The sequence below is a fragment of the Equus quagga genome, chromosome 11 (assembly GCF_021613505.1).
Source record: "Equus quagga isolate Etosha38 chromosome 11, UCLA_HA_Equagga_1.0, whole genome shotgun sequence".
NCBI lineage: Eukaryota > Metazoa > Chordata > Mammalia > Perissodactyla > Equidae > Equus > Equus quagga.
Window position 1 is genome coordinate 93449158 of NC_060277.1, and position 13938 is coordinate 93463095.

At 53.8% G+C, this 13938-nt stretch overlaps 1 protein-coding gene across 1 annotated transcript in view; it reads left to right on the forward strand.

Moving 5' to 3' along the window:
• LASP1 (LIM and SH3 protein 1) overlaps positions 1-13407 on the forward strand; it is a 40268-nt gene extending 26861 nt beyond the window's left edge. The window contains exons 5-7 of the mRNA XM_046675074.1: positions 6917-7070; positions 7392-7495; positions 10298-13407. Of these exons, the coding sequence (XP_046531030.1) occupies positions 6917-7070; positions 7392-7495; positions 10298-10471 (432 nt within the window). The 3' untranslated portion in view covers positions 10472-13407. The remainder of the gene's footprint in view (positions 1-6916; positions 7071-7391; positions 7496-10297) is intronic.
• Positions 13408-13938: the final 531 nt, after the last annotated feature.

Consider the following 13938-nt stretch of genomic DNA (forward strand, 5'->3'; position numbering starts at 1 on the left):
CTCTTTTTGTTTTGTGTCCAAAATAGTGTTCCTGTATGTAGCTTGTCACTCACTTCCCAGGTTAGCACCAAATGACTCCTGGCAGTTCCCAGAGGTCAGACCATCCTGCAAAGAGATGAAGGTTTGCCTCCCTGGAGGAATATGCCGCAGACTAGAGGGTTTACCAGCGAGAGCATTTTAGAAACAAGTGTCTGGGGCTGGCCTGGTGGCGCAGCGGTTAAGTGCGCATGTTCTGCTTCTCGGCAGCCCGGGGTTCTCTGCTTCGGATCCCGGGTGTGGACATGGCACCGCTTGACAAGCCATGCTGTGGTAGGCGTCCCACGTATAAAGTGGAGGAAGATGGGCACAAATGTTAGCTCAGGGCCAGTCTTCCTCAGCAAAAAGAGGAGGATTGACAGCAGTTAGCTCAGGGCTAATCTTCCTCAAAAAAAATTCTTTTTTTAAGTATTTAAAAAACAAGCATCTGGTCTCCCTGGGTGGTGTTTCAGCGCACTGGGTGTCTGTGATCTGTCCTCAGTCCTGCCCAGAGGTGAGATGGTGAGCGGATAGAGCCAGTGACTGGAGGGATCCCAGCCTCTGTCCTTCAGCGATTGGGTGGGCCTCGCTCAGCCTCGGTTTCCTCATCTGTAAAAACGAGGACCCTCGGCCGTACCGTAAAACATGCTTGCGAGGAAAATGTCAGGTCTTGGCATTTGTTAAATGGTTTCCATGATTGTTACTTTAAAGGCAGACCTGTCTGCTTTCTAACTGTGGCTGAAGGAGGGACGTGGAGTAAGTTTGGTGAAGTGTGGCCATTGTCTAGTACTGAGAATGTGTAGAAAGTTTGGAAGCAAGATCCTTGTAAGTTACACACCTGTGGTAATTGTGTCCTCATTAAAGGCATCAAAGGGGTGAGAAGACAAGGCCACACGCTCTGGGGTGAAGTTTACCCCTTTGGCATCCTGGCCTCCAGTCAGGAGCTCCCATGGCTGTGATGGCCGGAAACTTTAATTGCTGAGGCTGCCTTAAGGGGGCTACTGTCTTCAAGTAGAGAAGCTCTGCCTTTATTTACCAACATGTTTACTTATATGTTGATTTTCTGTATATAATTTTGAGTCGGTTCACTTTTTCTGTGAGACATAACACCCAGTAACACATACAGTGAACACCTGCACACTCACCCTGCAAGTCAAGAAGGAGAACATTACTGCACCGCGGTCAAAACAGAGTTTCCAAAGTGTTAAAACCTAACTGATGTAGTGAGCCCCTGTCATATATGTAACTTAATTATCGGAAACCAGCGGGAGGATGCGACAGGCAGAGGTGATGTCTAGTCAGTGAAAGAAAGTGCTGGATATAGTTAGATACAGAACTGGTTAATGTCCTACGGGACCATAAAGTCATGAACTCTGGCGATATGCTTGCTATAGGCAGAAATCCTTTGCGTTTCTCTCAGTCAAAAATAATTAGCATATATTCCTTAAGTTAGCTTCAGTCTTTGAGTCTGGGCCTAATCAGTAGTAGATGGAGAAGCCAAACAAAATTCCATCCCCAGAGTCAAATGGCCTGAAGGCAGGCTTGTTGGCCAACCCTGAAGTTTAATTTTTGAAAGCTTGTGCTGTTCTTTTCGTATGTCACTGTGCATTTCTGAACACTATAGTTTTGTTTTTCCTGATTTTGAACATGTAGTATGTATTCTTTTGTGTCTTGCTTCCTTTTGGGCAACATTGGGTTTAAAGATTCATCTCCATGTTTGCATGTAGCTGCAGTTCATTCTTTTCTGTTGCTGTATAGTATTCCGTTTAATGCTTATACTGCATTTTATTGATTCTGGTGCAGATGGACGTTTGGATTGCTCCCACGTGCTATGGACATCCTCATACATATTTCCTAGTGTTAATGTGGAGTGGAGTTGCTGGGTCTCAGAGTGTGTGTTCCTTCAACCTTACCAGATAATGCTGAACTGTGTTCCCAGTGGCTGTGCTGGTTACCCTCTGCCAGCAGAGACGAGAGGTCCTGTCGCTCTACGTCCTTAGGCTTGTTCCTCACAGCCATTTTTGACTACGTGTCATGGTATCTCATTGTGGTTTTAACTTGCATTGCTCTGATAACTAATGAAGTTGAGGACAGATTTACGTTTATTTTAAAAACAAAATATTCTTAGTCTCTTGTTTTTTAAAAAAACAAATGGGTTTTTTTTTTAGATTGGCACTTGAGCTATCTGTTGCCAATCTTTTTTTTTTTTCTTTTCTTCTTCTTCTCCCCAAAGCCCCCCAGTACACAGTTGTATATTCTAGTTGTGAGTGCCTCTGGCTCTCTTATGTGGGACGCCGCCTCAGCATGGCCTGATGAGCGGTGCCATGTCCACGCCCAGGATCCGAACCAGCGAAACCCCGGGCCGCTGAAGCAGACCCCGCGAACTTAACCACTCGGCCACGGGGCCGCCCCTGTTAGTCTCTTAATAGGGAGCCGTACATCATGGTGGTTGAGGACTAAGGATCTGATGTTAGGACTGGATTCTGCCTTACCCACCACTTCCCCACCCCCTGAGCCTTGGCTTCCCCATCTGTAAAGTGGGGATGATGATGGTACGCTGTTCTCGGGCTGACTGAGGAAAGGAAATGAGTAATGCCTGTCAGGGCACAAAATAGGCCCTCAGCAAATGGGACACATTGTTGTGAAAAATAGACTCTGTCCAGTGAGTTGATTATTCCACTGAAAGCTTGATGCTCACCCATTAGCTGTGACGTAGAATCATGTGAGAGCATCGTGTGGAGAGTCAGACTGTTGTTTTCCACCACAATCAGGGGAGCTGGGGGTTTAGAAAGCAGGACAGCAGCTAGCAGAGAAAATGTGTTTTCTTTAGCTGTGGCATGGACCTGGAGTCCTGGCTAGCAGGGGCCTGGATGTTTGGGGAGGGTCCTTAGGCCTGGGCCCTCAACCCACCACGTGCGCTTAGATCTCATGGGCACAGAGTGTGACATCCTTGCATGGGGACCCAGGACCGTTCTTAAGCTGGGGCTCTGCTGACAGTTTTGGGCCATGGTGACTCCTGTTCAGGGCACTTAGAAGATCAGACTTGGGTGAGCTTGGAGCAGGGATCAGCTAGGCCCTTGGAGTCTGGAAGATCTTTCTCTGTCTTTCGGATGTGCTAACACCCTTTAATGTGCCTGTTGGAGAGTGAAAAGGATGCTGTTCATATTTATTCAGAACAAACAACATGAACTCAGCCTAGGAACGTGGTCACCCTGCTCCACATCTGCCCTCAGGAAAGGCCCGTCCAGCTGTGACTCTGTCCTTGTGTGACCAGCCTCGGCCCTTACTGAGCAATGGAAGCTCTGCCTCTGGAAGTCATTTAACTTCTGAGCCTCATTTCCTTCTTCTGTAAAATGGGAATTGAAATGTACTTGTCCAGCTTATTTTTTAGGGTGATTATTATCAGGGCCAAGGGAGGTAATGTGCAAAGAGCCTTTATGAACTTAATGTGAAGAGTTGAGCAAATATGAAGATTATTAGTAATAACAACAGGTGGTACCTGCATTGGTGATGGGAGGGTTCTTTTGTGTCTCGGCTGCCACTGGACCATTCACCCCAGCCACCTGGCCCTAGTTTTAAATATTTATCCACATGTGGTGGCGTGTCCATACTTGCTTTCAATTCTAGAGTTTGGTTAGGTTCCTAGAGCTGGTCAGGAGCCTCAGGGCCACCTGGGAGCAAATGGTGCTATGGCCTCATTTGCAGATGAGGAAACTGAGGCCCAGAGGGAAGGGGACTCTGCCAAGGTCACCTGAGTGAGTGAAGGGCTCATTATCTCCTAGGGACGAGGCATGGGAGGGATGCTGCAGCCCGTGATGAAAGACTGAGTCTGTAGGACGTTGCCAGAGGATAGCACCCTGGGACCCAGATAGGCGATCACCCGATCACTAATGCAGATAGAGTCACACCCAGAGAAGGGGGCTGTCACTCAGGGTAGCTGGGCCCCCAGTGCAGGCCTCTGTCCACCTCCTCATATGCACTGTCCCTCCTCCGGTCACCGGCTCCTGGGGTCAGCCCTCTTCATTAGCAGAAAGTAAACACGGGAAGCTGACCTTTGCCACCTCAAGACAAAAGTTGGAAGGGCGGTTGCCTTGTGAGCCTGGAAGCCTCAGGAGAGATGTCCCCTCTCCTTGTCCTCCCACACTCACTGGTGGATGGGGGTCACTGAAGGAGACCGACTTTATGTCCTTGTCTTAGGAATATGAGAGCGGGACACTGGCCCTGTGTCTGAGAACTCCACCCCTGGGTGCCCTTCTGAGTGGGAGTTGGGGAGTCCAGTGCGTTTTCAGTCTGGCCAGGACTGGCTGCCTCCCCCTCAGGAACAGGCTCAGCCTGCTTCACCATTTGGGTGTGGGTCCCTGCTTGGGCTTGAAGGGAAGGAACAGGGAGAGGAGGGGGCTGGTCCTGATCCAAACCCCAAAGTGAGGTGCTTCTCTGCCACCAGTCTGGTCCCGTCCTGGACTTTGCTGCTGCCCTGCCTGTGCTCCCGCCCAGGCTGCAGTGAGGAACCATCATCCAGCCAGCAGAGGTGATGCAGGTGTTCCAGTGGCCACGCCTGCAGACCTTTAGCCCAGCTACTGATGTGGAAGCCCTGCCCAGCCTAGTGTGAACTCTTGCCCTCCTTGTAAAGCGAATGCCCGGGAGCGGGAGAGAAGGCAGCAGAGAAGTGGGAGTGGATGGCCGAAGGGTCGTGCTTTGGGTTGGGACAGTGCTGGTCAGACCTGGGCCAGGGGCTTCCAGAGCACAGGATCGCTGCTTCCTTCTGCTCCAGGAAGCAGGACGGGCCTTGCCGTCTCCTGTCCCTCACCCCTACTCCCACGCTGTTTCCACTGGGAGACTTGCAAGGCAGGATCCCGGCAGACAGGAAGTGAGAGCCAGCTTCAAGTCAGGTGGTCTGAGGCCTGGAGAGAAGCAGGGCCTGGGCCTGCCTGGGACAGGACAGTTTCCTTCAGGGTCCTGCTTTCCGAGTGTCCTCCTCCCCTACCCCCTGCCAGCCCAGCACTTCTAGAACACCCAAACCATGGCCTCCGCACCTTTCTTGGGTTGCTCCCTTCCCCACCAGTGAAAAGTGAGTAGACCCCGCCTTCAAGGTGGGGTATGGGCATTATGTGCCCCTGAGAGTGCAGAGAATGCAGAGAAAAACCTTAGAACTCCAGGCTCTGGTTCTTTGTCATCTCAGCATTTTTTTTTTTTTTTTGAGGAAGGTTAGCTCTGAGCAAACATCTACTGCCAATTCTCCTCTTTTTTGCTGAGGAAGATTGGCTCTGACGTAACATCCATGCCCATCTTCCTCTGTTTTATGTGTGGGATGCCTGCCACAGCATGGCTCGATAAGCTGTGCATAGGTCCGCACCTGGGATCTGAACTGGCGAACCCCAGGCCGCCAAAGCAGAACGTGCCAACTTAACTGCTGTGCCATGGGGCCGGCCCCTCAACCTTTTTTTAATTCATATTTTTTTGTGTAAGTTTTACAGTGTACATTCTATATTTATAAAGTGATACATTTATGTAATTTATAAAATAGATCTAATTTGGGAAGATTGTGCTAAAATATATTTTACCATCAGAGTGTGCAGAGTATTTTGGCAAGCGGGGGTCAGCAGACGTTTTCTGTAAAGGGCCAGATAGCACGCATTTTAGGCTGTGTGGACCGCAGGGCCTCTGTTCCAGCTGCTCAGCTCTGCAATTGGAATGGAAGAGCAGCCATAGGTAAACAAGTGGGTGTGGCTGCATTCCAGTAAAACTTCATTTGTGGATACTGAAATCTGAATTTCATAGAAATTTCATGGGTCACAAAAGAGAATTCCTCTTGATTTCCGCCCCCCTCCCCCAAACATTAAAAAAATGTAGAAATCATTCTTGGCTCATGAGCCCAGGGCCCTCAGTTTGCCAACCTCTGCTCCTGAGGCGGCTCTGGACTTACCTGGGGAGCTTTTCAAAAATGCTAGGTTATTCCAGAACCCCAGCCCTGATGTTGTAGATTCTGTGGGAGGCCCTGGAACCTGCATTCTCATAAGCAGCTCAGGTGGATAGGAAGCAGACAATCTGAAGAACAGATTTTAAGAAATGCCACGCTGGAAGGTCTCCAGGGTCCTGATGTGTTCAACTCAACCAGTCCTTGCTGAGCGCCTGGGGTGTGTGACTTCCTTGGGTCTCTTTTTGCCCATTTTTGGAACCTGACAAGAGAAGGAACCCATCTCAAAGATAACGACCCACCCACAGGGAGGGCCCGGCATTTCTTGTCCTGGGGTGCTGGAGTCCTCAGCAGAGCGTCGCTGGGCCCCGGGCTCTGGTCTCTGTGAGGTCATGCCCACAAGAGACAGAAGCGCCCAACCATTAGAGGGTGGGCTCCGGAATCTGCGTGACCTTGGGCAGCTCACTTTGCTTGTCAGCGCCTTAGTTTCCGTCTTGTCTGTGAAATGGGGACTGTAATGTGCCCCCCCCATAGGTGCTGATGAGGTAAAATGAGCCAGGATGTGGCACTCCCGGCACAGTGCCTGGCACCTCGGAGGTGCTGGGTAAACAGGAGTCGCTGCTTCTGCTGCTGTTGACGGGCAGAACAGGGCAGCCCCCAGCCCCTGCCGCGGGTGCAGAAAAATGACTGCTCACCTTTGTCTGGTGCTTTCATTTGCATGGACTTTGTACATCGTCATCTCACTGCCTCCTCCAGCAACACCTGAGGTAGACACCAGTGTCCCACTTTACAGAGGTGGAAACTGAGGCTGGGCAAGGTTAAGTAGCTTGCCCAAGGGCACACAGCTGGTGAGCCCCCGGATGAGAACCCAGCTCTCTGTCTGGAGCCCTCCAGGACTCTCTTCCATCCGGATCTTGAGTGGCAACAGGAGGGGAGCTTTGCCTGGTTTGCTGTGAGTCCTTCACCGAGCGCTTTCTGCCCCTGTAGATCAAGTACCACGAGGAGTTTGAGAAGAGCCGCATGGGCCCCAGCGGGGGCGAGGGCCTGGAGCCCGAGCGCCGAGATTCCCAGGGCAGCGGCAGCTACCGGCGGCCCCAGGAGCAGCAGCAGCCACCTCACCACATCCCGACCAGCGCCCCAGGTGAGCGTGAGGCCTGTGGGGGCAGGGGACCTGAGGCCAGGCCAGCTTCAGGGTGGAGGAAGCCTCATTTACACACACACACACACACACACACACACACCCTCGGGCCCCATCGGGTCAGGCCTGTGCTGGGCACCCCGGGGATGGGGGAGCCGCAGCCCCAGCAAATGAGCACTTATGGTAAGCTTTTGAGAAGTGAAGGTTGAGCAAGGGCGTGGGGGTGGAAATACGTTGTTCGGGCTCCACGGAGGAAGGGGTGGGCTCCAGGAGGGCCGGGTTTGGCAAGACAGTGTCTGAGCCCTGTCTCCTCCTCTCTCGCAGTTTACCAGCAGCCCCAGCAGCAGCAGGCGGCGCAGTCTTATGGCGGGTACAAGGAGCCTGCCGCCCCGGTCTCCATACAGCGCAGCACCCCAGGCGGGGGCGGGGTGAGTAGCGTTGGCCAGAGGGGAGAGGTTGGAGTTTGGAGGCCGGAGGAGGCCAGAGGTGGCTGGGCCTACTGGACAGAGCTCATAGATTGTCCTTAGAAACCCCCTGGAGGTCGTGGCTTCCCCTGACCCTTGACCCCAGATTGTCACTTGCAGGTGACATGGATCTCAGTCTCTGCAGACCCTTAGGCTGGGATCGGGGTCCTGTGTTACAGGACGAGTTACCTTGGGCAAGTCACCCCCACAACCGCCCAGATTTCCTGACTCCAGCTCCCTGGGAGCATACGACGCCCCTTCCTGCTTGGGGCCTTTCAGACCCGGGCCCTGCTCCCCGCTCTTCACGGGGATGACTGCCTGTGTGCTTAGGATCTAAGCTTGCCCTGCCTCTGAGGGGCCCTCCCAAACCGCTCTGTGTCACGTGGTGTCCCCTGACGTCTCTATCACTCCCCCAGCCCCGGTTTCCTTCAGAGCACTTTTTCCAACTTAAAACAGTTGTTGTTTGTTAACTTCGGTCTGTGTCCCCCCGGGCTTGAAGCTCTGTGCGGGCAGGGCAGCGTCCCTTGGGGGTCACCTGCTCCGAGCTAGGCACAGAGCAGCCCTCGTCAGCATTGCTGAATAAATGAATGAGCGGAGTGGGAGCGGGCCAGCTCAGGCCTACCCGTCCTTAGAGTTGAAGTGGCCTGTCCATAAGTCGTGCTACTCACCCCACTAGTGGGTGCGCTGGGCGCCCGTCCTGAGCTCCCGTCCAAGCTCAGCTGCTCTGTGCCGGGCGCCTGGGAATTCACAGTAGCTCGTGTAGGAGCAGGACAGACAATCCTCAGAGAAATAAAATCGCCTGAGACAAACGGCCCGCTGGAGCCTCGTGCTCTGGACACACAGGTGAGGGAGTGTCAGTGCTGTCTGGGGTGCTAGGCTGGCCCGGGAGGTCGTCCGAAGGATGAGGTTCCAGATAGAGCAGCCAGTCCTTGAGATACTCACTAAACCTGTCCCAGACAGCAGGCATTCGGCTCTGAATGAAAGACCACCTTCCTGCCCTCTTGGAGCTTCCTTCCGGTCAGGGAGACAAATAAGAAGGCAATAAGTAAGTAGGTATATAATGTAAGGCCAGGTCATGGCACGTGCTGTGAAGAAAGAGACAGCAGGGTGAGGGGAGAGAGAGCAGCAAAGTCCTTAATAAAGTGAAGGAGTGAGTGGTGCAAGAACAGCCATTGCAAAGGCCCTGAGGCAGGCATATGGTAGGAAAATTCAAGGACCAGCAGGAAGGCCGAGGGGACTAGAGAGGGGAAGGGTAGGAGATGAGGTCAGGTCAGGCAAGGACACAGAAGCCACAGGAAGGCCTTTGTGACTGGGAAGCTATGCAGCGTGATGGGTTTGACAGGTTTTTAAAGGATTGCTCTGCAGCTGGTTGAGAAGAGCAGTGGGAGGTGGAGGGCAGAGGCAGGGAGGGGAGTGAGGGGGCTGTGCAGGCTGCAGGCACAGATGGCGGACTCGGGCCGGGGCAGAGGCAGCATGCGTGGTGAGAGAGACCGCACTCACTTCATGAGGAGCGTGACCTCTTCTCCCACAGCCTTCGGGGCTGCTGGAGCTCGTCTCTGCTGTTTGAAGATAAAAGTTTGAATTTAGTGCTAAAGAGGATGGGGGCCTCTGAAGGACTTAAACCGGGGGAGTAACACAGTCAGGTTTGCAGTTTGGAAAGTTGCCCCTGAGATCACCGTGGGTGACCCGTCGGAGGGGGCCGACCAGAGGCCGGAACAGAAGGTCGGAGCAGAGGTTCTAGCAGTGGGGTGGAGCGGGGGGCGGATCCAGGAGTGTCCTGAGGGGCTCGTTCAGCCCTGGACCAGTTGGTACTTGGGCTCCACTGCCGGGCCCCACACAGGTCCCAGGGCCTGGCCCCACAAAGGCTGAGCTGACCCCTAGAGACAAGTTGATGTCAAGGGCAGTGAGGGTCAGAGGACGTTAGAATCTTGCCTGCCTCCAAGACCACTGTTGGATTTCATGTGCTTTTATGGGACATTTCCTAGAGCTGGGGCTTAAGCACAAGACTTTGGCCGAGGTTGGAAGGTGAACCTGATAGACACCTCTTGTGTCACCTGGAGGTTTTTCATTTTTCTCCCAAGAATAGGTCTTTGTCCTGAACTTAGGAGTGAAGCCAGACTCATCATAGCTTCAAAAAAAAGACAGATGCTTATAATAATATAGATAATAACATATAGGGCCTGTCCTTTTTTTTTTTCTTTGCTGAGGAATGTTAGACGTGAGCCTACATCTGTTGCCAATCTTCCTCTTTTTTGCTTGAGGAAGATGGTCCCTGAGCTAACATCTGTGGCAGTCTTCCTCTACTTTATATGTGGGTCACTGCCACAGCATAGGCTGACGAGTGGTATACATCCATGCCTGGGATCCGAACCTGTGGACCTGAGCCAACAGGCAAGGGCACCACTACACCAACCGGGCCGGCCCCTAGCATACAGGGCATGTCATATTTTTAAACATGGCCCGGCATCTTGTCTGTTGGACCTAAGCATTCTTGTTCCGAGAGGTGGGGCAGAGCTGTTGTAACCTCAGTCCCTGTCTTGTGCCTGGTCCTTAGTAGAAGCCAGAAACATTGTAAAAAGCGTGATCACTCTCAGAAAGTGACACACAGAAGTGAGAAAATTCGTGGCAGAGCTCAGCCCTTTCTTGTCTCCTGGGTCCTAGTTCGCTGCCACCCAGGCCCTGCTCTGGGGTCCCAGAGAGTCAGAGAGAAAGGCGCAGGCCCCTGGGGAGCCAGGCCCTGGGCTGACTGTGTCCCCACCCCTGCAGAAGCGGTACCGTGCTGTGTACGACTACAGTGCCGCCGACGAGGACGAGGTCTCCTTCCAGGATGGGGACACCATCGTCAACGTGCAGCAGATCGACGATGGCTGGATGTACGGGACCGTCGAGCGCACCGGCGACACGGGGATGCTGCCGGCCAACTACGTGGAAGCCATCTGAGCCCGCCGGGCACCGCGCGCCCCCATCTGTCTTCAGTGCATTCCATGGCATCGCATCCAGCATCGCATCCGTCCTGGGCGTGACCTGTCCACCCTTCAGTGTCTGTTTTTTTTAAATCTGCGACAGCTTGTTTATTCCTACCCTCCTCCAGCTTCTTTTGCCAACCGAAGCCTTGTTCTGCCACTTTCGCGGGCTCCTTCCTCGGGCAGGTTTTTCCTTTGACCAGCTTCTCGGTTTTCTCTCTGGATGGAACAGGTGTGGACTTCTCTGGGGGGGTGAGGCCGGTGAGGCTGGTCTGGAATGGGAGACCCGCTGGCCCCCAGGCCTCTGCCTTCTCTCTTTTCCGCCCCCTCAGACCCTCCTGCCCACCTCCTCACACAGCCAAACATTCCAGGGCTGGGGTGAGCCCCAGACTCCCAGGGCCCCCAGGGCAGGGCTTCATACATTCCCGGGAGTGAGACCCCACTGTCCTTGCCCTTGGGCTGGAGCTGGGGACGGGTGGGGGGCTGCCACGGCGTAGGGACCAGTGAGACGGGCTTCACCTCTGCTTCTCGGGTGGGCCGCGGGCCCTCCAGGGAGTCTCTCACAGCCTCCTGCTCTCAAGGACAACACAGGAGAGTGAGGCTCCCGCCTGGGACTCCTGCATCCTCCCTCGCATGTTTCTTCTCACACTGTGATTCTGCCTGCCTGCAGGCGCACGGCAGCATGGGCGAGGGGCTCCCCGGGAGCACGGCTTGGGTTGAGTTCTCACCTTTCTTACTCTAGGGACCCCTGCAGGGAGGAGGCGAACAGGGTCTTCTCTCCCGCAGTCCTTTGCCCTTCCCCCAGCCCTGATCTCCAGGGATCCTGGCTGGCCTCCTTGGCTGGAAGCTGGTTCTGAAAGGTGGGCAAGGAAGCCTTAGGCCTCTTGGCCTTCAGCCCAGCCCCTGAGATCTGAGTTAGGTGGGCCACTCCTCCCTACTGCTTGTGGGAAGATGTCTCGGGCCATCTATAGCCTCCCCTCCCCGGCCTGGTGCCAAGTGGACTGGAACTGTGCAAAGCCACAGGACCCTCTGTATCTCCAGGACTTAGTGTGTGGGGTGGGAGCGTGTGTGTTTGCGACAGGCTAGTGTGAGCATGAGTGTGAGCCTGAGTGTGAGAGCAGGGGCCAGGGCACAGGCCTGCAGGAGTCTGGGCTTATGTGAGGGTGCACAGAACTGCCTTCCCCTGATAGCTTCCTCAAAACCCACAGTGAAAGGGGAGGGCCCTAGGGGAGAGAAGTTCCTTGTTCCTTTGGAGTGAAAATTCCTCCTTTCCTTCCATCCCTAAATAGAGGAAGCCGCCCGCCCCCGCCCCCAGTGTGCTGGGCAGAAGCAAGGGGATGATTGAGGAGTTGGGGGGCTGGTGATGTACTTGCTGGAGTACGGGGTGGGGGGACAGCTTCGTGCCTCCAGGCACTTTCTCCTCCCCCATCTCTGTCTTGGGCTGCAGAGTAAGGGGCCAGAGGCCCCTGTGCCACCCACACTGTGGTGCATCACTGGGGGCCTCTCTCCCCAGGCCTCCCCCTCGCTTACTTAAAGCCCCCTTGGCGCAGAGGGAGAGGGTCCCAGGGCTACAAAACTGGAACCACAGACCCCGGGATGAGGAAGGGAAAGATGGTGCTATCTCCAAGTCCCTTCTCCTGCTCGGTGGTGGCTGTGACAACCCTTGCCTGGCTTCATTCATCTCTGGGCTTTCTTGTCACCCCTCTGGGTCTCCCCCTCCCGTCGTCACCCTGAGTCCACCCAGGCCCCCAGTGGACATCTTCGCATCCTTGTACCCTGCAGGGGAGGAGGGGCCCGTAGGCGCATTCAGCAGTCAGGTCCTCACTGTGAGTTGACTTGGGAATATTTACCCCAAATCAGAGGGTTGAGGAAATGACCGGAGGAGGAGCCCGGCCTGACCAGCCCCTTTTCCTCAGCCCCAGCTGAAGTGAGGGCGGGTGGAGTGTCTTATACTGGGCTATTTGGGGATGAGGGAGCAGAGAGGGAACAATTTGGGGAGCCTTGTGGGAGGCGCTGGTCATTCCGTTTCCTCTTGATCTCAAAGCACAACATTGATTCTGGGACCAAAGTTCAGAGACACATCCTGTTGGAGGACCTGCAGTTGGGAGGGTAGTGAGAGGCCAGGAAGAGGGCCTGGAGGAGCAAGAAGCAGCCTGTTTTCACTCAGCTTAATTTTCCATCCGAAACAAAGCAAGCCAGCCACAGGGACCTTGCCACCAGCCCCTCTACTCCTCCATCCTTAAAATAGGGGACCTTTGCTTACACACCCCCAGGGAGAGAAGGGACTGTCACACTGGTGCTGAGGGACCCAGGGGCTGCTGGGAGTCCTTGTTCCTTTCCAGAACCTTCCATCCCTAGAAGAGCACAGAACCTGAGGGCTGGGCTGAGTCCCTGGTCTTTTCTTACGGTTCGCAGAGGTCTTTTAGCCAATCTAATCCCAGGAAAGAAGATGCATCAAAACTAGAATGTGAATATAACTTTAGTGGACCAGTAATAAAATACAAGAAGCCCAATGGTGAGAAAAGCAAATTCTCAACACTGCTTCCTGTTTTCTTCCTCATGTCCCTCCAGGGAAAACTACTTTATTGCTTAATTTCTGCCTTTTCCCCCTCACATATGCACTTTTGGGCCTTTTTTTTTAATAGCTGGAAACAAAAAATACCACCCCACAAACCTGTATTTAAAAAGAAACAGAAATGACCATGTGAAATTTGCCTCTGTCCAAACATTTCATCCGTGTGTGTGAAGCCATCCATTCGTCCTTTTATATGGGGTGGTTGTCTTTTCTTGGTCTGTTTTGGTCCCCTCCCTCGTGGGCTTGTGCTTGGGATCAAATCTCTCTGAACATTTGACTTAGACCACAAGTGAATCTTTCTCCTGGTGACTCAAATAAAAGTCTAATTTTTACCTGTGGACTTGGTTTTCTCTCTGGCTCTGAGGTGCTGCCGTGAGTGTGTGTGCGCGCACGCGCGTGCGTGTGTGTGTCTTATCTGTTTGGGGCTCTGGCTCTGAGGTGCTGCCGTGTGTGTGTGTGTGTGTGTGTGTGTGTGTCTGTCTGTCTGTCTCTGTCTGTCTTATCTGTTTGGGGGCGGTGGCCCGTCGCCCTCCTGAGAGCCCTGCAGCCCTTCAGGGAGAGAAGGACCCAGGCCTTGGCACCTACTTCCTCCTGGTTGAGAACTCCCCCCAAGTCTGCTCCTGGCTGCATCCTGCCCGGCTTGGTGACACTCTCAGAAGCTTCCCTGAGCTCCCATATTCTCAGTCTTACTGCTGAATTCCTTCACTGCACCTGGCTCCCCACTGGCCAGTGCGCTCACAGGGCAGGTAATGGGTCTGATTTGTCTTTCAATGCCCAGTGCCTGACCAGGGCCAGGCACATAACTGCCGCGCAAATAGTTGTTGAATTAATGAAGAAGCTCAGCTTGGGGCAGTTTTAGCTGGCTGCCA